We start from the raw sequence: 22167 nt of genomic DNA, 5'->3' as shown, positions 1-22167 counted from the left end.
AATTTCTGCACTCCAAACCAATGGTTGTATAAAAAAATTTAAACAGCCAACAATATCGCCAATAAATAAAAAAGCCACATGGTATGTTTTGCAGCCATTAAGGAAAAACAATCCAAGTTTGCGACATTGGCAAAGACCTACATGATCCCAGAATAAACTTTTTATGCGTTTTTCTTCTTCTTCTTACTTTTAAGAAGAAAAAAATACTTTTTCGTGTACGAGAAAAATGCATATAAAATTTCAGGAGCCAAGCCACGATCAGCTTGTATCACTCATACACAATCTCTTCCCCAAAATGATAAGCAAATTTTTACAGTTTTTTTCGTACTTTTTAAGATTATCTGTGCACAAGAAAAATACATGTATATGAAATTTCGGGAGCCATGAAACGACCGCATTATATCCAAATTCGCGTTTTAACGGAGCGCGCTATAGCGGGGTCACACTGTATATGTTTGTCTTTTTTATATACAAGTTGTGATATTATGTTGGCATATTTTAGGGCAAGCTCAAATATCCCATAGGCAAGTTGAATTTTCTTGTCAGCTGGCAATATTAAATATTGTAAAGCCCTGCATTGGTTAGTAATCAGGAAATCTGTGCCCTGGTCAGCGATAAGGTAATAATATGGCATAAAAAATGAATAAACAAAATTGTAATAAGACTCAACTGTATACACAATAATGTTATATTTTAATAGTGAATGGTTTTACATACCTCATACAAACCTCTTGCAAATGGAAATACCCGATGTAGAACCTGCAAAGCTGACTCTATATCACTTAGATATGGGTACCAGCAAACTACAAATGTTGCTATGACAACCAGTCCTATTTTCACCAGCTTAAGGAACCTGCAACAATTATTGTGATTTTGAATCATGTGAAAGTCATCAATAAAACACAAGAATATATTTATCTGATAGGATACACAACACATAGCTATGAATATTTCCAATGATCATCTCAGAAAAAGAGTCTAAACTTGTCATTTCCATGTTAGATGCATTCACCTATGTGCCATCTATGTACACAGAGAAAATATGGAGGTAAAATTAACAGGGTCTTAGCAAGGTAACCACATTTTGGATTATAGAAAGCACTAAAATGCAAATTATTTTTCTTTTATTTATAAGCAGATAAACATAATAGAAGATTTAAATTTGAGGTCTGAAACCATGAAATTCAATAACCCATAAAAAATTAGCGAATCCATGCTATTATAAATGTAAAAACATTCAACAAACCAATTCTCCTTTGCTGATGCAAAACAAGATCCCAGGAGGTAAGAAAAGAAGGGAAAGGCATGGTACAGCTCCATCTGTTTGTAGTTGAGGGCCAAGCAAAATAGAATGGATCCTACAAGGTCCCTGCCTCTAGTCAGACACACCACTGCCAGCAGGGTCAGTCCCAGGCTAATACAATTATATCTACACAAGTTAAGGATATCAGACATCCCTGTGCCAACAGGATCATTAACTTATTAATACAATTATTATAATTACACAGGTTTAGGATATCAGACCCCAAACGGCTAGCTAAAGATGTCAAAAGTTTAGAAAAAATCATCCAGGTACCTGTTGATCAAAATGATTGGTTACCTGGGTACCTGATTAAAGGAAAATTATATCAAATGTGAACCTGAACTGGCATGTTGCAAGTTCATACATGTCACACACACCCGAGAAGTATAAGCGTAATTATTATGAATACGAGTAGCAAAAAAGTGCTATCTGAGCATAAAAAGATTCAGCTATGTAGTGCATACCATAATTACTGAAAACCATATGAAAAACTTACATTTATTTTTGCTACTTACCTGGATCTGCAGTTAGTTAAAATTCTTGTCACAAATTGGTTAACTCCATGTGGATTAGTACAAGAATACAGACACAAAACAAAATGGTAAATTATTTATACACAACATTCACTTTAACTAGTCTAAAACACATTTGCTGAAAGGACATAGAGTCAAGTCCACAAATTCTGAATGCTGTATTACATCACTGCAGAATTCCACTTTCAATTTTTTTAAAGCACTATTAATTTTTCCTCTTCCTGATGCAACAAATTCTTCAATTTAACAAAATCTCTCTCTCCTCTAACATTTTTTAGTCATATAACATCCACAAGTCTTATCAATAAAGCCTGTTTCAGTTAATATTTGGCGCCATGTCTTTTTCAATATAGACTGGTCTGCTACTTAATTGTGTATCGAACTATAATGAATCTGCAATACATTGTTTCATATTCAAGAAACCTGTCTGTTTTCTTAGAAAAGTGTCATGTACAGTTACTATAAATAGACAATAATGAAACTGTTTGACATACATAGCCAAATGGTTGCACATGTTGGAAATATAAGATCTGGAGATGGAAGTCTATGATGGATCAATGTCACATGAAACGAGCCTTGAACTGTACTTGTTATTCTGTGTCTCGCCTGCTCCTGATGTCACCAGATATAATCTTTGATCTGAACTTGGGAACATGTTTGCTTTTGTTTTTTCATGAACTAAACAGGTACCCTGTAGCTAATTTTATTTATATCTGTGTAAGTTAAGGTTACCAGACACACCACTGCCTATATGTTCCATCCCAGGCCAAACAATTATATCTACACAAGTTAATGATATCAGTAAACCACTGCCTGCAGGGTCCGTAACCACTTATTAAAATCATATCTATACCAGTAAAGGATATCAGACACCCCAGTCAGTAGCATCAGTCCCAGGCTAATAAAATTATATATACAACGGCTGAGGATATCAGACACCCCATTGCCAGTAGGCTCAGTCCCAAGTTAATACAACGATTTAAAAAAAAAGAAGAAAAAAATGAAAAGGTGAGGAGGTTGAACAATTCAGCTAAATATTCTCCTTTTTTTTGTTGATTAGGCAAAACTAACTAACAATTCAAATTAAGATTCTTAACATTATCATATTAAAGGCATATAAATGTAGCAATCTCTCTCAGAAAGAAATAAAGAGTTTCTTGAAGTATGACTTTTTTAAAGAAAATTTTGTGTAAATATTCTGCCAAATATTGGAAGGATTTTCCATTTCATATGGATTTTAGTGTATTCATAGTTTCAAACTAAATTTCATCATTATGCTCAAACATTGTTCATTAAAAATCTATCTTTAAGATAAAAATTTTTGGCTAAAACAATTTCATAACTGGATGCAATAACTTTTGGAAATAGATTTGAACAAGTATTTTAAATTAAACAGTTTCATTTTCACACGTTTTTCACAACATACATTTTATAGCTTGAAATGAGGCAAATATGCCAAAACTACACAATCCAATTTACTTCCTCATACACATATTTAACAGTATATAAATACACAAACATCACAGACATAGGTGTATTATTACTTCAACAGGCCATTTCCAGCTAGTTTCAAACATGTGGTTTTATGACATCAGCTGATTTTAAACTTAAAGATTGCCATGTACCAGAAGAACCTATTGTTTTGCTTGATCACAGTAAATCTCTACATAAAACTAATATACACAAATCAGAACAAAAATCTTTTGTAAAATCTCAGTACTTCTTTTAAAGATATCAAAATGGAGGAAAACCCAATTCTTCATGGGTAATTTACCTCACAACTGATGAAACAATTATTTTGAAAAGCTGTAAATTACAATATTTTAGCACCATAAAATTTGAACATATACAATTAATTCAATTAGTGACATTTTTTAAAATATGTAACGTGTGCCTATTACTTTATTATATCATTCTGGAAATGGACATCTTTTTTAAAGTATAGCTTTATAACCAAATTCAATAAAATTTGTGCTTACTAAATAATGTGACTTGGAATAACCATCACATCAAACATTAACCAAAATCTTTGATCATTCACTTTTGTGTTTTACTTCACCATGGGGCCTGGATACACAGTTGCTTTACATCTCTCAAGTCCCAGGTTTGATTCTTGGTTCCAGCACATGAAAAGGTCATTTAAAGTGGGCACCTTCTTCTGGGTTTCCCTGTTTTCCCCTCCTAAAAGACCAGTCCAGACATAAAACTTTACTTAACATTTTGAGTAATAAATGTGGACATAAACAGCTAAATCTTACTTAAAATAGATGCATCATAATCATTAGACAGAAGATTTTTTTTTTTAGCAAGATTCAGAGTACAATAACGTTTTATGGTAGATGAGCAGTGTAGTCTTACATTCTGAGTTTAGGTTTGTGCTAGAGATTTTGTTTCACCCAATCACATAAGACATTGTCCTCTTGATTAGCTGAGAGTGAAAGAGATTTCACGGTCTGGATTAACAGATATCACTCAACATGAAAAGCAGAGGATTAGGATGGGGACACAAGATCCCATATTCTCCAAACTTTCTGTGACTCAGAAACTCAGAGTCAAATCCTCTAAATTGAGTACCCTGCCTATATCTAACAATAAAATTTAGAAAACAAAAGCCAAAGTTATAAAGATCCTGAAAGTTTTACATTTGTAATTTAATTCTAATTTTGAGCAATTTAAATTTTAAATTTTTTGATGTTTATTTTGATCCTGCAGTTCATCTTCCAAACATTTTGAGAATAAAGGACCTTGTCGTACCAACATCCAAGCTGCTCCAAGCTCTTTTTTTATGTTGTATGAACAACTGACATAAAATAAAGTAAGCCTTTTCAAATGTATTCCTGTTAAAGTTTAAACCTGGCAAATTGTGTGTGGTCCTTTTATTGTTCACAGACAATGCAACAGAAAGGATACTGAAAATGACCATGATCAATTAGTATCAAGCCTGGGTACAGCAGCATCATAAACACTCCCTTCACCTGAAAATAAAATAATACATATTGTCATTTTTTCAAAGTCTTGTTCACTAAATGGAAGCGAAATCATGATACAGTGTGACCCCACTATAACATGGTAGTTGGGAGCCATAGAATCCGATCGTGTTATGAACCGAACTGTGTTATAAGCAACCAAGTCAGTTAGCTGAAGAAAATGTACCCCCCCCCAAAAAAAAAACCACCAAAGAAAATTGGTGGTGGGGGTGGGTAATAAATGCGGGTGGTAAAATACGTGCTTCGTCGGCACAGTTGCCGTCTTGAATTGATGCATATTAAATGAGAAATACACCTGTAGTGAAAACAGAAGACAATATAATAGTTTTCTTTACTTAGAGAACCATGAATTGGTACATATATGTGAATCCTGTTTATATATAAATGTCTAATGTATAGCATGACTAGAGTATCAACACCGTGTACTCGCCTGCGAACCTCATCATAAACATTGAATCCACAATACAAGTGATTCCATCGAAAATATGTACACACACAGCTTTAAAATATTCAATGATTGTGTAACAGGTCATATTGGTCTGAGTTCAGTGGAAAAACACAGCACAATCACGTAGCGAATGACGAAACACATTTACTTTAAAGTACGTTCCAAGTCAGTAAAAGTTAGTTTGCGTTTTAAGCTGCCGTTGGTAGCGTTCATAAGCATACACTTTCTCCTACAAAAAGGAAACTTTCACAGCACAGTTAACGTGTTCAGTCACATTGGAAAATGCAAAACTCCACCAAATTCCATCACTTTTATTTAAGTTTGGTACTGACTTCCTCTGAAGAAAAGTTCTTTGCTGTTATTGAAAGATTGTAGTCGGCTTTCTTTGATGAAGGGTTCATGTGCTATTGAAGTCGCCGCTAAAGGACAGCTTTGGAGAACCAAAACGAATGCCCATTTCTTATTGTGGCGGCAACATCAAATAATTGTATTGCATGATTGAGACTGGTATTTTTTTCATTTGCTGAGCACGTTTTCATAACAGTCTGTGCTTCAAAGGTAATCTGTTTCCTTTGAAATTTCAGCAATCTATTTTATCTGGGTACATTTTTAAAAAGGAATTGGCCGTCGTTTAGACTATTCTAGTCACTGTCCCTCCATGCCTACTGAATACACCAATAAGTAAGATGTATCTTTTTTTTCCATTTGTGGTAGCTGCGTCATGCTGCCTTCCACGCATGCATCTGAAAATTAACAAAGGGTCAACAGACGATAGAGATGCAGGTGTTCTGATGATAGGAATTATTACAGAAAACGTGAGCGTTCTGAAGAACTTAATTCTGAGTGAAACGAAGAGTAATTTTACTTACCATCCACATACGAATGTCAGTCTTTGTAAATATATTAATTACTAGCGATCGGCCGAAAATCCGATGAAAGATAGATTACGAGACAATGCCTCGCCTGGTTGATCTCCGTTACCAGAAATGTCAACAACAACAAAAGCGGATATTTCACAACATACAGAACTCACGCTAGATTACAGGATAAGCGGATGATGATATAACAATGCACTGTTTAGACGGTTTGTCAGTATGGACAAAGAATTTGTTTATGTAACAATAGATAAATTTCAGTGCATTTTATAGCCAGTTTGCGGCTTACTTTCATGGGGTCTCTGAATTTCTGCACTTCAGACCAATGGTTGTATATAAAAGTTTAAACAGCCAACAATGTCACCAACTAATAAAAAAGCCACATGGTATGTTTTGCAGCCAATAAGGAAAAACAATCCAAGTTTGCGACATTGGCGAAGACCTATGCGATCCTAGAATAAACTTCTTATGCGTTTTTTCTTCTTTTTACTTTTAAGAAGAAAAAAAAAATATCTTTTCATGTATGAGAAAAATACTTTTTCGTGTACGACAAAAATACATATAAAATTTCAGGAGTCAAGCCACGATCGTCTTGTATTATTCATAAGCGATCTCTTCCTCAAAACAATAAGCAACGTTTTACGTTTTTTTCTCATAATACTTTTAAAAAAATTTGTGGACAAGAAAAATACATGTATATGAAATTTCGGGAGCCACGCCACAACCACGTTATATCCAAATTCGCGTTATGACAGAGCACGCTATAGCGGGGTCATACTGTATTATGTTTAACTTGTCCACTGGCAATGTGTAACTGTAGAGCCATGCAGTTACAAATGTTAACACATTTTAAAAAAATATGAGTGACCTTAGACACAGCAAAATTAACATGGTGGCCATATACATGTGAAATTTAATACAAAAATGTGTGTGTGTGTGATTTAGATTTTTAATGTAGCTTTAACAATTTTCCAGTCATATCGTTACAATGTCTGCAGTGTGGCAGTTTAAAGTGATGTCTAGCACTGAGGCATCATGCCGTAGACATGTTGCATGATGTCCCACCCAGTCACATTATTCTGACACCAGGCCAACCAGTCCTAACACTGACCTCTTAATGCTGAGCGCCAAGCAAGGCAACTGTTAGTACCATTTTTAGAAGTCTTTGGTATGACTCGGCCAGGGTTCGAACTCACAACCTCCTGCCAATGGAGCAGTCTAAAAATATGTAATGGAGATATAACAAGCTATAACAAAAAAGAAAACACTGACATACCTAATTATTAAATGTAATGAACAATATGTCTTGTCTGAGTTCAGATTTACTTATGTTTTTTTGTATTATGATTATTCTTCCATGATTAACTCAATTGCTTTCAAACCAATTTTTTTATAAAGATCATTTTTCTTAAAATTTCACCCAACAACATTACTTTGTCCCACTTACTGCTGAAAATGATTAATTAATAACTGACAACAACTGATTTACTAATCATTAATTGAGGACAAGCCGATTTACTACCTCAAAAATACACGACACCTATTCAACGGGCATATCTGGTAAAGTTGAAATGCAAAGTTTTATCTCATTTGTACCCAAAAGTTTTGGAGAATGATAATAAAAGTTGTTATTGCTAGGATATTTTTTCTTAATTCGACCTAGGTTTCATACATTTCGTTCAAAATATATCATGTGCTGACACACTGCAACACAAACCACATAGTGCAAGGGACTGACCCTTGGGCAATTGTTTAGTTATAGGTTTTTTTAAATTATAAACCAAGGATATTAGCTACAAGAACAAACTTAAAGACCTAATAATGTTTCCTACCTTAAATATTTTCAGCATGTTTTTTATGTTTTCTAATTTCATGGTGTTTGTTTTTGTAATCATATCATTATATATGTTATTTATGTTATAGGTCTTGTCTAATGTTGTAAAGCACTTAGAGCTTCTAAAGATCAGGCACTATACAGTCCTCATTATTATTTAACATATCTTTTGTCATGTTTTGTGGCTATAGTGTTTAAATGTGTGTGTGTGTGTGTGTGTGTGACTTGATTTTTAATGTAGCTTTAATACTTTTTCAGTCATATCACTATAGCAGTTTATAGTGACATCTAGCACTGGGGCATTATGCCATCAACATGTAGCATCATGTTCCACCCAGTCACATTATCCTGACACCAGGCTGACCAGTCCTAAAACTAACCTGTTAATGCTGAGTGCCAAGCGAGACAGCTGCCAGTACCATTTCTGTAAGTCTTTGGTATGACTCAGCCAGGGTTCAAAACCTGCGATCTTGCACATCTGAGGAGGAACTCTAACCACTTAGGCCACTGGAGTGGTCAATTAGTTATTTCAGTTTTTGATCAAATCCAGTAAAGGTAATAACCATTATCTGAACATAGTTTATAATTATCTAGAGCAGTGGTTATTAACCAATGGGTAAATACCAGAAACTGTCTTGATCTGCGGTTCTGAGTGGGTGACCAAGATTGACCTTAATAGTTTAACATTTCCTAACCAAGTGAGTTTATTTAGCATTTGACGGGTGGAAGGTGATGGGTCATGAGGCTAGTAACACAAGCCTAATCTGGGTTGTGGTTCAGAACTGCTGATATAGAGTAACCAATGCTGCACAGCACAGTGCTTACTGACAGTCACCATCTCGGCTGACTGCTTTTAAGACAATTCATCCCTATAGAGCAACTTTATGCCAACAACTAAAATCACTGTGGATGCAATTTTAATTAATTAAAAGAAAGCTGATATAAACTTATGTAAATGGTTACCTTACATCCTCTTATTCAAAACTCTAAATGTGGAATTGACTTTAATATAACTCATTTTTGTCAAAATTATACACCTTTACAAAGGTCGTATTTATTTAAGGCATTATCTCATGAGCACAAATCTTCAAACTCAATGCAACTCACTATAAGACAATAAAGCAACGTTTCTCTTTTGAAAAAATTCATAAAAACTGAACGCATTGTGGACTAATTCAATTAATTAATTAACAATTAAATACATACTTGATCTGATGATTTAAGTGATGTTAGCTGATCAAAAAACAGATAAACAGCTGGAAAATACACCAAGACATCAGCCAGAATAACTGAAATAGAAAACACTACAGATATGAGAAGAAACAGGAGGCCAACAATGATCTGAGATCATTCACCTAGCTGGTATCTACATTCAGCCAAGATATCTCGGTTAGCAAGATGCATGCTGGTATTCAGATTTATCAAATTATGAAGGCATTAAGTACCAAGGTAACTGGAGTAAAGTGCCTTAAAACGGTACACACCACAATAACTTACCCAGGTTGATCTAATGGAAGAATTAAAACCTGCATCATTCTGGTTGTAAGACTGGTATCTGAACCAATATATCACGGTGACTCACAGCAGACTGGCACCAACTGAACAAACTTGAAAGGCCTTCATGTCAGGCTGCTTTGGATACAATTTTATGTAACTTATTTAAGTATTTTTTGAAAATCTGTTGAAAGACTTTCTATTCAATGTCAGATCTGCATCCTTTGCAGAAAATTTTAAGGACATGGTGTCATGATACTTTCATCAAATTTATTCAATTTTTCTCTTCAGCTGTTTATCAGAAGTTATCTAAAACTTCAGTGGGAATTTTGGTTTTCAGCAACAACAGTCAAATCGGATGTCAGATCAACATCATCTTTACAAATGTACAGGATCCTAATACCAGAATGATTCCATCAAATTCTCTTTGGCAGTTTTTCAAAGGAAATTTTTAAAAACTGTACAATTTTTTAGTAAAGATGGCCACATCTGATATCAGATCAGCATCATCTGTATAAATCCAGCCTTCATGTCCGGATTCCTTCTGTCAAATTCTGTTCAGCAATTATGGATGACACTTTGAGTTTTTTCTATTTGTAGCCAAGATGTCTATATCATGCCATTATACAAACTGAATGGCTCAATTATATTATATAGTTTATAGTCATTTCAAGGTTTTGCTATTTTTAGTATAGAGGCCATATTTGATCAGGAATTTGCATCATGGGTACAAAGAACTTTCATGTGAGGATCCTCAAGGTCAAATTCTTTTCATTTTGATTTTGTAGTTGTTTGATGATTTACAATGTTTCGTAACTGCGGCCATATTTAATAGCCAATCATCAGTCATACAAACAGGAAAGGCCTTCATATGAGGATGCTGTCAAATTTGATCATATTCTGTTTGGCAATTTGTTTGAGATATTTAAAGGATTTCTATTACTAGTAATAGTGGCTTGTATTGTATGGCAGACTGGTATCATTTGCTCAAACTTACAACACCTTTTCTTTGCCATTTTTGCTTTTAATCAATTCTGTGATTTTTGAGAAAAAATAATAACAATTGATGTCAGATCATGCACAATGTAAAGCAGATGATAAAGGCCTGATGTAGAACCACAGATGCAGTACACTTGGCTACTTAAAAAAACAACAACTAACAAACTGTATCTCCACTGGGGAGGTCCCTCAAGCCCCACATCTGTTGTACCTATTTTGGCAACTCACCCTCCAAATTTGAATCTAATGGAAGGCCCTGTATGAGCGGGTGAGCTAACAAAAAGAAAAGCTGAAAAACAGGATATTAAAATAAACTCTTCCAAGTCCTACTTATTCTTGCATATCCCTTCCACCTTGTAAAAGCAAAACTGCAAAATGGTTTAAGCATCTCATATTTTATGCTGATGTTATTTCTACGCTAAAAACAAAAGCTGATTGTAAATTTTAATATATTTATCTTTAATGGTCAGTAAACACTATTTTTCCTCAGGATCCAAAATGCAATATTTAAAAACACTCCTGAACATGTTAACATTTTATGCCATTATAATTTCTCATGAATAATTATGATAACATTCTGTAGTTCTTTTGTCTGAAATTAATATATGATCACAGGTCTACAGGAATTAAGTTATTTGTTGCGTGGTTATATTTTGTTTCCAATTTAAAAGTTACATTATAAAATAAATAAAATGCTTTGGTTTTAATATTTAAAGACCATATATTTAGCGTGCATTAAGCACAGTACAAATTTTTGGATTTCATTTGTTTCATTTTTATATAAAACTAGGAGATGTACAGCACACCCTCACTATAAAGACCTTAATTATAACATGACACCTGCTTCTATACATCTCTACAGTCCTACATGTATTTTATGAAACACTATGCACGTCTACTTTTAAAGCATGTGTTTAGCAAAAGTTCAAGAAAGTAAAATTAACTTTAAAGCATATATCTCAATGTCAAATTTTATCATTATTTGAAACAACAGCCTTTAAATGAAGAATGGCTATTTTTTAAAAATAAAGAATACTACAATTAGTACACAACGATTTTAACATCTCATACTTACCAGAATACCGCATGAACAGTTTATGCCCTTCACTCTCAAATCCATGTGACTCGTTCAAAGCAACCCATTCTGGATTGATGTGATGGGCACTACAAGCAAACAAAGAGTTCAATATTCGCTTATTAGTCAAGTACATCTGCAAACAACACAGACCCTAATCAGCCATCAAATAATGTGCTTTAAATCAGGGTTTACTTTGTTTGCTCAACTGATTACTCCTAACAAACTGCATTGACCAAGATCTGCCAGTGCATTATGCAACTTTATGGTTGGGCTTGGGTTGTAAGCTTGTGTGTGTGTGTGTGTGTGTGTCTCTGTATGTATGTATGTATGTGTCTCTATGTATCTATGTATGTATGTATGTATGTGTCTCTATGTATCTATGTATGTATGTATGTTATGTATGTACGTGATTAGGATTTTTAAAATAGCTTTAACAATACCTCAGTCATATCGCTATGATGTCTGCATTGTGGCAGTTTATAGTGATGTCTAGCACAGGGGCATCATGCTGCAGACATGCTACATGTCTGCATCATGATGCCCCAGTGCTAGACATCACTATAAACTGCCATATTGCAGACATCATAGCGATATGACTGAAAAATTGTTAAAGCTATATTGAAAATCAAAATCACATCACACCACATGTATGTATTTATATATATATGTATATACATGTATGTATGTGTGTGTATATATATATATATATATATATATATATATATATATATATATATATATATATATATATATATATATATATATGTATGTATGTATGTATATGTATGTATGTGTATATATATATATATATATATATATATATATATATATATATATATATATATATATATATATATGTATGTATCTGTGTATATATGTATGTATATATGTACATATGTATGTATCTATATATATGTATGTATATATATATATGGTATTCTAGTTTAACTTATAATTAGTTCTCCTTTTGAATGATCACATCTTACAACCTAGGAAAATGAGTTACCAGTATTATATACTTGAAAGTACATTTAAACTGCAGCTGAAAATTATTTTTATATTTAATTAACCAATGTTTTTAGATGCCTCTCACACATTCCAACGGAAGCACCTTTTGACACCTTGACCAAATTTTGCATACAAGTGCATTAAGACAGTTGTACAACACTGTCATAGGAGTGTGTTTCAGTGCCTGCAGTAAACATCAGTCATTTTGAGCTGATTTTTCTGTAGCACCACCTCTGAGAAAAACACCCTATTAATGAAAAAGGTATAGTCACTGAGGTAAATGACCATTACGTCACATCACTTGGTTACTATTTAAGATATAGTGATAATCTGCTTTTAACACAAAAAAGGGTCAGATTCTCCACTATTCAAACTGGAAGCCAGGGATTTCTTTCAACACTTTCTTGAGTTGGGTTGATTAGAATTATAACTATGAGGACTTAAATGAACCAGATATAGTCTCTGATAATGATGTAGGCAACATTTGATTTTTGAGAATTTATCAAAAATTCAATTGATTTAGTGAATGAATTGTCTCAGGATTTTAAAGCACATAAAATTTCATTGGTGAAAAATAATTATACAGCCATAAAAATCAGATTTTACTCTTGAACCTATCTGTTGATAACTATTACAAAAAGAAGTAAATTTATGTTGAACATCCTAGCTCCAAATTTTGAAGGCAGTCAAATTTGCATAATCATTTAAGTACCAGATGTTCTATTTAAAGCAAAATGCACTATGTGGTACATGAGTACTAACAGCCTACACAATAACAGATACTAAAAGATAAAGGGTTCAGTTACATGGTATGGAAACAGATTTTTAAAAGAAATCTCTTATTTTCTCATGCTCATTTTGTTTTTTCACCTCATTCAGATTTCTATTTCCAATCCTTACAGTTTCATTCTTCATCCCATTTCTTTGTATAACAAGTCAGATACAATGGCTGAATACTGCATTATATGAAAATCCCAAAATAAAACCAAAACATATCATTTACACTGATTACATGTACTACTATATTTGCAGCCAAATTTACTGTGTGTATGTGATTTGGTTTTTAATGTAGCTTTAACAATTTTTCAGTTATATCGCTACAATGTCTGCAATGTGGCAGTTTATAGTGATGCCTAGCATGTAGCATGATGTCCCACCCAGTCACATTATCCTGACACCAGGCCGACCAGTCCTAACACTAACCTCTTAATGTTGAGCAGCAAGCGAGGCAGTTGTTAGTACCATTTTTGTAAGTCTTTGGTATGACTCGGCTGGGGATTGAACCCACAACCTCCCATATCCAAGACGGACACTCTAACCACTAGGCCACTGGAGCGGTCACCAAATGTACTGATATACACAAACTTCATGCTATTTCCTCAATCAGGCCATGGTAAATGTGTTTTCAAAACAGTTCAGGCTTCTTGTCTGCTGATTAATCTTGGTAACTAAAATTGCTGCAAATTTTCAGCACCTAAGGAGGCACTTAAAGTTTGTCTTATTTTTCCTCACAATAGAAATAATCTTTCACTGTTACTGTTGCTGATCTCCAACTGAGAAAGACAGATTAAGTTCAACAAGAAAGCTCACAAACAATGCTTCAGCATTGGTAGCATGCAGGACTTGAGTAGGTGGCTTAAAGTACTCCAAAACTGAAATCTGCTGCGGGTGCTATAGCAGTGTGCTGTTTCACATCGTTCTGCCACATGCCTCCAATGGCTGGTTTCATTGCTTACAATTTATCTTTAATACATGTTCTTACAATATTATCACATGGTACATGTATGACATGTAAATTTAAGCAACAATACCAGCCCTTGTGCACATTCCCAACTGTAAAATTTGCAGCACACTACTGTGTGAAAAGCATAATGCTCATCAGTGTTTGATGGCTGAATGCTAGGCCAAATTTGGTGTACTCCAATCTATACTTCACTTTTTGTGGAATACTAATCTTTTTCCTTGGAGGTGAAAACATTTTAACTGCAGTGTAGCTTAATTATGAAATGGTATTAATCCAGAAGACAAAACGTCGAATGGTGAAGAATTAGTGGTGTCAGTGCATGCGCAGAAAACTGAACTCAAGCAAATTATGATATATGCTAATCTTTCAATCTCACATATTCCAACACTCGAAACAGCTGTCATCATGTAGTTTCTCAACCTTTATGTGCTTGTTGCTACCAATGGGCTTCCTCACATCGTCTCTGCCACCATGCCCAATGCTAAAATTTGTGGCACACTGTATGCAAAATGCATCATGTGTATCGATATTTGATGGCTGAATGAAATGTTTGGTATATTCCAAACTAAACGTCACTTTCTATGCAATACATTTCTTTTTCCTTGGTGGTGAAAACGTTTTAAAGATGCCATGCCGAACGGTGATTCAAGTGAGTGTTGGCAGCACATAAGCGAAGAAAAAGTCTGGTTAGACCCCGGTTTCTTTCAAAAGCACTTCTTGTTGTTGCTGTTGTTGTTGTAGGGTTTAATGCCATTTTTCAGCACAAGGTAGGCTATACATGGCAGCCAGTATTAATGGTGGAGGATGAACCCGGAAAACCCCCGGAAAAAACCACTGACCCACGAGAAGCTACTGGCAAGCTTTCTTACATAACCACATTAGCAGAATCCGAGACTCGAACCGACGCAGACAGAGGTGAGATGGCAGTGATCCGTAACGGTGAGCGCTTTAGACCACTCGGCCACTTGGGGCCCCTCAAAAGCGCTTGTAAAACTACTCTTATACATATAGATTGAAATATTCTAACATGCTTGCTACCGGCCTAATGGTACCAATTGGCTATAGTTCTACTAATATCGTGACTAACAGTGCCAAACCATTTCGGCAATGGCCAATATCACGACTAGCATTTAACAGGAAAATTTAAAATAATTGAGAATTGGGGAATTAGTGATTTTTTGGCATGTGACGTGAATCCGTGAATCATGTAAAAAGTCGTGAAATTCATGCCAAAATTGTGAGGGTTGGCAGCTATGTATAAATCATATAATTTGCTAGTGTAAGCAAAAATATATTTAAGCATTGTAAAACTGATCCTGGAGGAAATAAATATAACAAATACTCATGTATTCAACGGTAATGAACTAGGAGTACAAAATATGTATACACATGCCAAACAATCTTACAAAAAGCCACAGATCCAGCTGTGATAGGCAGTCAGAGGGGGATAATCCAAACCCCAATACATCAGATCATTCTGACTAGAGTTTGTATACCTGAAAATCAAAGAAAATACAAAGGATTTTTTAATGTGAAAATCATCCATTATTTGCAAATTAACAAAGACAAACAGTCAATCAAAATATTTACAGTATTATAAAGATGCAATCATTTCATTGTTTTATATATATATATATATATATATATATATATATATATATATATATATATATATATATATATATATATAACAGTGTGACCCTGCTATAATGCGCTCCGTTATCACGCGAATTCAGATATAACGCGGTCGTGGCATGGCTCCTGAAATTTCATATACATGTATTTTTTCTTGTGCACAAAAAAAAATTCTTAAAAAGTACCAAAAAAACCATAAAAAGTTGCTTATCATTTTGGGGAAGAGAGCGCGTATGAATAATGCAAGACGATCGTGGCTTGGCTCCTGAAATTTTATATGTATTTTTCTCGTACACGAAAAGGTATTTTTTTCTTCTTAAAAGTAAGAAGAAGAAAAAACGTAAAAAAGTTTATTCTGGGATTGTGCAGGTCTTCGCAAATGTCACAAACTTGGCTTTTTTATTTGTTGGCGACATTGTTGGCTGTTTAAACTTTTATATACAACCATTGGTTTGAAGTGCAAAATTTCAGAGGCCCCATGAAAGGAAGTTGCAAACTGGATATAAAATGCACTGAAATTTATCTATTGTTACATAAACAATATCTTTGTCCATACTGACAAACCATCTAAACAGTGCATTGTTATATCATAATCCGCTTATCCTGACATCTAGCATGAGTTCTGTATGTTGTGAAATATCCGATTTTCTGTTGTTGGCATTTCTGGTAACGGAGATCAACTGGACAAGGCATTGTCTCGTAATCTATCTTTCATTGGATTTTCAGCCGCTAACTAGTAATTAATATATTTACAAAGACTGGCATTTGTATGTGAATGGTAAGTAAAATTCCTCTTTGTTTCACTCAGAATTAAATCCTTCAGAATGCTCACGTTTTCTGTAATAATCTCTGTCATCAGAACACATGCGTCTCTATCCTCCATTGACCCTTTGTTAATTTTCAGACACATGCATGGAAGGCAGCATCACGCTGCTACCACAAATGTATAAAAAAAAAAATAAAACATTATTGGTTTATTCAGCAGGCATGGAGGGACAGTAACTAGAATAGTCTAAACGACAGCCAATTCCTTTTTAAAAATGTACCCAGATAAAATAGTTTGCTGAAATTTCAAAGGAAACAGATTACCTTTGAAGCACTGACTGTTATGAAAACGTACTCAGCAAATGGAAAAAATACCAGTCTCACTCACGCAATACAATTATTTGATGTTGCCGCCACAATAAGAAATGGGCATTCGTTTGGTTCTCCAAAGCTGTCCTTTAGCGGCGACTTCAAAAGCGCAGGCACCCTTCATCAAAGAAAGCAGACTACAATCTTTCAATAACAGCAAAGAACTTTTCTTCAAAGGAAGTCAGTACCAAACTTAAATAAAAGTGATGGAATCTGATGGATTTTTGCATTTTTCAACTTGACTGGAACACGTTAACTGAGCTGTGAAAGTTTACTTTTTGTATGCAAAAAGTAAAGTGCAGCTTAAAACACAAACTAACTTTTACCGACTTGGAACGTACTTTAAAGTAAATGTGCTTCGTCATTCGTTACGTGATTGTGCTGTTTTTCCACTGAATTCAGACCAATATGACCTGTTACAAAATTAATGAATATTTTAAAGCTGTGTATGCATATTTTCGATGGAATCACTTGTATTGTGGATTCAATGTTTATGATGAGGTTCGCGGGCGAGTACACAGTATTGATACTCTATTCATGCTATACATTAAACATTAATATATGAACAGAATTGATGTATATGTACCAATTCATGGTTCTCTAAATAAAGTAAACTATTATATTATGTCTTCTCTGTTTTCACTACATCAATTCAAGAAGGTAACTGTGCCGACGAAGCAAGTATTTTACTGCCCGCATTTATTACCCACCCCCCACACACAATTTTTTTGTTGTGGGGGGAGGGGTATTTTCTTCAGCTAACTGACTTGGTTGCATATAACACAGTTCAGTATATAACGCGGTCAGGTTTTATGGCTCCCAACTACCGTGTTATAGCGGGGTCACACTGTATGTATGTATGTATGTTGTTGTTGTTCTAGGGTTTAACGCCATTTTCAGCACAAGATAGGCTATACATGGCGGCCAGTATTAATGGTGGAGGAAGAACCCTGGAAAACCCAGGGAAGAACAACCGACCCACGAGAAGCTAATGGCAGGCTTTCCCACATACCCACGCTAGCCGAGCCTTGGACTTGAACCCACGCAGAGGTGAGATGGCAGTGATCTGTAACGGTGAAAGCTTTAGACCACTCAGCCACTTGGGGCCCCCTTGTATATATATATATATATATATATATATATATATATATATATATATATATATATATATATATATACATACACATATATATATACATATATATAAACTCAGGAACTAAAATATTTCTGTGAAATTACTCTTTTTTTACAATGGATTAAGTTCATCATGTTAATTTATAAGTTTTAATAAACATCATGATTTTCCAATTGGCAATATATTTGACCTATAACCACAATTCTATTAACATGAAAATGGTTGTGAATTTAATTGTCTTGTGTTTTGTTAAAATCTGTATGATCATAAAATTGTGATTTACATTGACTGCATGTAGAAGTACCATTACTCAGAAATTTTATCCTTTCTTATAAGAAAACACCACTTTTTAGGGACAATCTAATTTTTATTATGGTTTAAAAGCTCTGCATTATTTGTCCATCCACAAAATATCGTTGTTTGATGATGGCATGCCATCAAGACTTACCATTCCTTCACAGGTATGTTGTAAGTTATTTCTGACCAGTGCCTTTGAGCTTCATAGTCACCAAACATGGGAGGTTTACCAGCACCTACATGAGGAAAGTAGAAATAACAGAAATGTGTAAAAGTCATGTGAAATAACAGAAACGTGTAACAGTCATGTGAAATAACAGAAATGTGTAACAGTCATGTGAAATAATAGAAATGTGTAACAGTCATGTGAAATAATAGAAATGTAACAATCATCTAGAAAAAAGAAATGCGTAGCAATTATGTGAAATAACAGAAATATGAAACAAATCATGTGAAATAGAAAAATATGTAAAAATTATGTGAAAATCTGCATAAAATTCAATATTGGTGCTCAATAAATTAAGGAAGAAAGTTCCTTGGAAGAAGCCAAAGACCATCGTTACAATGAAATCCAAATTTGTTGCTGCATATTAAAGATATTCTATCTGTTGGAAGTATGGCTGATGCAAATCTAGATTGGTTCTAATTGTTGGAAGTATGGTTGATGCAAATCTAGATTGGTTCTAACTGTTGGAAGCATGGTTGATGCAAATCTAGACTGGTTCTATCTGTTGGAAGTATGGTTGATGCAAATCTAGATTGGTTCTATTTGTTGGAAGTATGGCTGATGCAAATCTAGATACTGCTGGAAGTATGGCTGATGCAAATCTAGATTGCTTCTAACCGTTGGAAGCATGGTCGATGCAAATCTAGATTGGTTCCAACTGCTGAAAGTACTGGTTCTAATTGTTGGAAGTACTGGTATTAGAAGTATGGCTGATGCAAATCTAGATTGGTTCTAACTGTTGGCAGTATGGTTGATGCAAATCTTGATTGCTTCTAACTGTTGGAAGCATGGTTGATGCAAATCTAGATTGGTTCTAACTGTTGGAAGCATGGTTGATGCAAATCTAGATTGGTTCTAACTGTTGGAAGTATGGCTGATGCAAATCTAGATTGGTTCTAACTGTTGGAAGTATGGTTGATGCAAATCTAGATTAGTTGGATGTATGGTTGATGCAAATCTAGATTGGCTCTATCTGTTGGCAGTATGGTTGATGCAAATCTAGATTCGTTCTAACTGTTGGAAGTATGGCTGATGCAAATCTAGATTGCTTCTAACTGTCGGAAGCATGGTTGATGCAAGTCTAGATTGGTTCTAACTGTTGGAAGCATGGTTGATGCAAATCTAGATTGGTTCTAAGTGTTGGAAGCATGGTTGATGCAAATCTAGATTGGTTCTAATTGTTGGAAGTATGGTTGATGCAAATCTAGATTGGTTCTATCTGTTGGAAGTATGGTTGATGCAAATGTAGATTGGCTCTATCTGTTGGCAGTATGGTTGATGCAAATCTAGACTGCTTCTAACTGTTGGAAGCATGGTTGATGCAAATCTAGATTGGTTCTAACTGTTGGAAGCATGGTTGATGCAAATCTAGATTGGTTCTAATTGTTGGAAGTATGGTTGATGCAAATCTAGATTGGTTCTATCTGTTGGAAGTATGGTTGATGCAAACCTAGATTGGCTCTATCTGTTGGAAGTATGGTTCATGCAAATCTAGATTGGTTCTAACTGTTGGAAGCATGGTTGATGCAAATCTAGATTGGTTCTAACTGTTGGAAGCATGGTTGATGCAAATCTAGATTGGTTCTAACTGTTGGAAGCATGGTTGATGCAAATCTACATTGGTTCTAATTGTTGGAAGTATGGTTGATGCAAATCTAGATTGGTTCTATCTGTTGGAAGTATGGTTGATGCAAATCTAGATTGGTTCCAACTGTTGAAAGTACTGGTTCTAATTGTTGGAAGTACTGGTATTGGAAGTATGGCTGATGCAAATCTAGATTGGTTCTAACTGTTGGCAGTATGGCTGATGCAAATCTAGATTGGTTCCAAATGTTGGAAGTATGCCTGATGCAAATCCAGATTGGTTCTAACTGTTGGAAGTATGGTTGATGCAAGTCTAGATTGGTTCTAACTGTTGGAAGAATGGTTGATGCAAATCTAGATTGGTTCTAACTGTTGGCATTATGGCTGATGCAAATCTAGATTGGTTCCAAATGTTGGAAGTATGGCTGATGCAAATCTAGATTGGTTCTAACTGTTGGAACTATGGTTGATGCAAGTCTAGATTGGTTCTAACTGTTGGAAGCATGGTTGATGCAAATCTAGATTGGTTCTAACTGTTGGCAGTATGGCTGATGCAAATCTAGATTGGTTCTAACTGTTGGAAGTATGGCTAATGCAAATCTAGATTGCTTCTAACTGTTGGAAGCATGGTTGATGCAAATCTAGATTGGTTCCAACTGCTGAAAGTACTGGTTCTAATTTTTGGAAGTACTGGTATTGGAAGTATGGCTGATGCAAATCTAGATTGGTTCTAACTGTTGACAGTATGGTTGATGCAAATCTTGATTGCTTCTAACTGTTGGAAGCATGGTTGATGCAAATCTAGATTGGTTCTAACTGTTGGAAGCATGGTTGATGCAAATCTAGATTGGTTCTAATTGTTGGAAGTATGGTTGATGCAAATCTGGATTGGTTCTATCTGTTGGAAGTATGGCTGATGCAAATCTAGATTGGTTCCAACTGTTGAAAGTACTGGTTCTAATTGTTGGAAGTACTGGTATTGGAAGTATGGCTGATGCAAATCTAGATTGGTTCTAACTGTTGGAAGCATGGTTGATGCAAATCTAGATTGCTTCTAACTGTTGGAAGCATAGTTGATGCAAGTCTAGATTGGTTCCAACTGTTGAAAGTACTGGTTCTAATTGTTGGAAGTAATGGTATTGGAAGCATGGCTGATGCAAATCTAGATTGGTTCTAACTGTTGGAAGCATGGTTGATGCAAGTCTAGATTGGTTCCAACTGCTGAAAGTACTGGTTCTAATTGTTGGAAGTACTGGTATTGGAAGTATGGCTGATGCAAATCTAGATTGGTTCTATCTGCTGGAAGTATGGTTGATGCAAATCTAGATTGCTTCTAACTGTTGGAAGCATGGTTGATGTAAATCTAGATTGGTTCCAACTGTTGAAAGTACTGGTTCTAATTGTTGGAAGTACTGGTACTGGAAGTATTGTTGATGCAAATCTAGATCAGTTGGAAGTATGGTTGATGCAAATCTAGATTGGCTCTATCTGTTGGCAGTATGGTTGATGCAAATCTAGATCAGTTGGAAGTATGGTTGATGCAAATCTAGATTGGCTCTATCTATTGGCAGTATGGTTGATGCAAATATAGATTGGTTCTAACTGTTGGAAGCATGGTTGATGCAAATCTAGATTGGTTCTAACTGTTGGAAGCATGGTTGATGCAAATCTAGATTGGTTCTATCTGTTGGAAGTATGGTTGATGCAAATCTAGATTGGTTCTATCTGTTGGAATTATGGTTGATGCAAATCTAGATTGGTTCTATCTGTTGGAAGTACGGTTGATGCAAATCTAGATTGGCTCTAACTGTTGGAAGCATGGCTCATGCAAATCTAGATTGGTTCTAATTGTT

The 22167-nt window shown here is 34.8% G+C and overlaps 1 protein-coding gene across 1 annotated transcript in view; it reads right to left on the bottom strand.

Moving 5' to 3' along the window:
* The window catches only part of LOC149807467 (dolichyl pyrophosphate Man9GlcNAc2 alpha-1,3-glucosyltransferase-like), a 69461-nt gene that overhangs the window by 25525 nt on the left and 21769 nt on the right, over window positions 1–22167 (bottom strand). Inside the window, exons 2-8 of the mRNA XM_089966903.1 lie at window positions 18656–18740; window positions 15710–15799; window positions 11549–11637; window positions 9187–9269; window positions 4747–4811; window positions 1247–1429; window positions 718–853 (exon numbers count right to left, since the gene is read on the bottom strand). Coding sequence (XP_089823029.1) covers window positions 718–853; window positions 1247–1429; window positions 4747–4811; window positions 9187–9269; window positions 11549–11637; window positions 15710–15799; window positions 18656–18740 — 731 coding nt within the window. The remainder of the gene's footprint in view (window positions 1–717; window positions 854–1246; window positions 1430–4746; window positions 4812–9186; window positions 9270–11548; window positions 11638–15709; window positions 15800–18655; window positions 18741–22167) is intronic.

This window comes from Sinohyriopsis cumingii, chromosome 1, assembly GCF_028554795.1.
Source record: "Sinohyriopsis cumingii isolate HCF-2022 chromosome 1, ASM2855479v2, whole genome shotgun sequence".
NCBI classification, from domain to species: domain Eukaryota; kingdom Metazoa; phylum Mollusca; class Bivalvia; order Unionida; family Unionidae; genus Sinohyriopsis; species Sinohyriopsis cumingii.
Note: the sequence above shows the minus strand (reverse complement) of the source record. Positions and strands in the feature narration are given on the sequence as shown.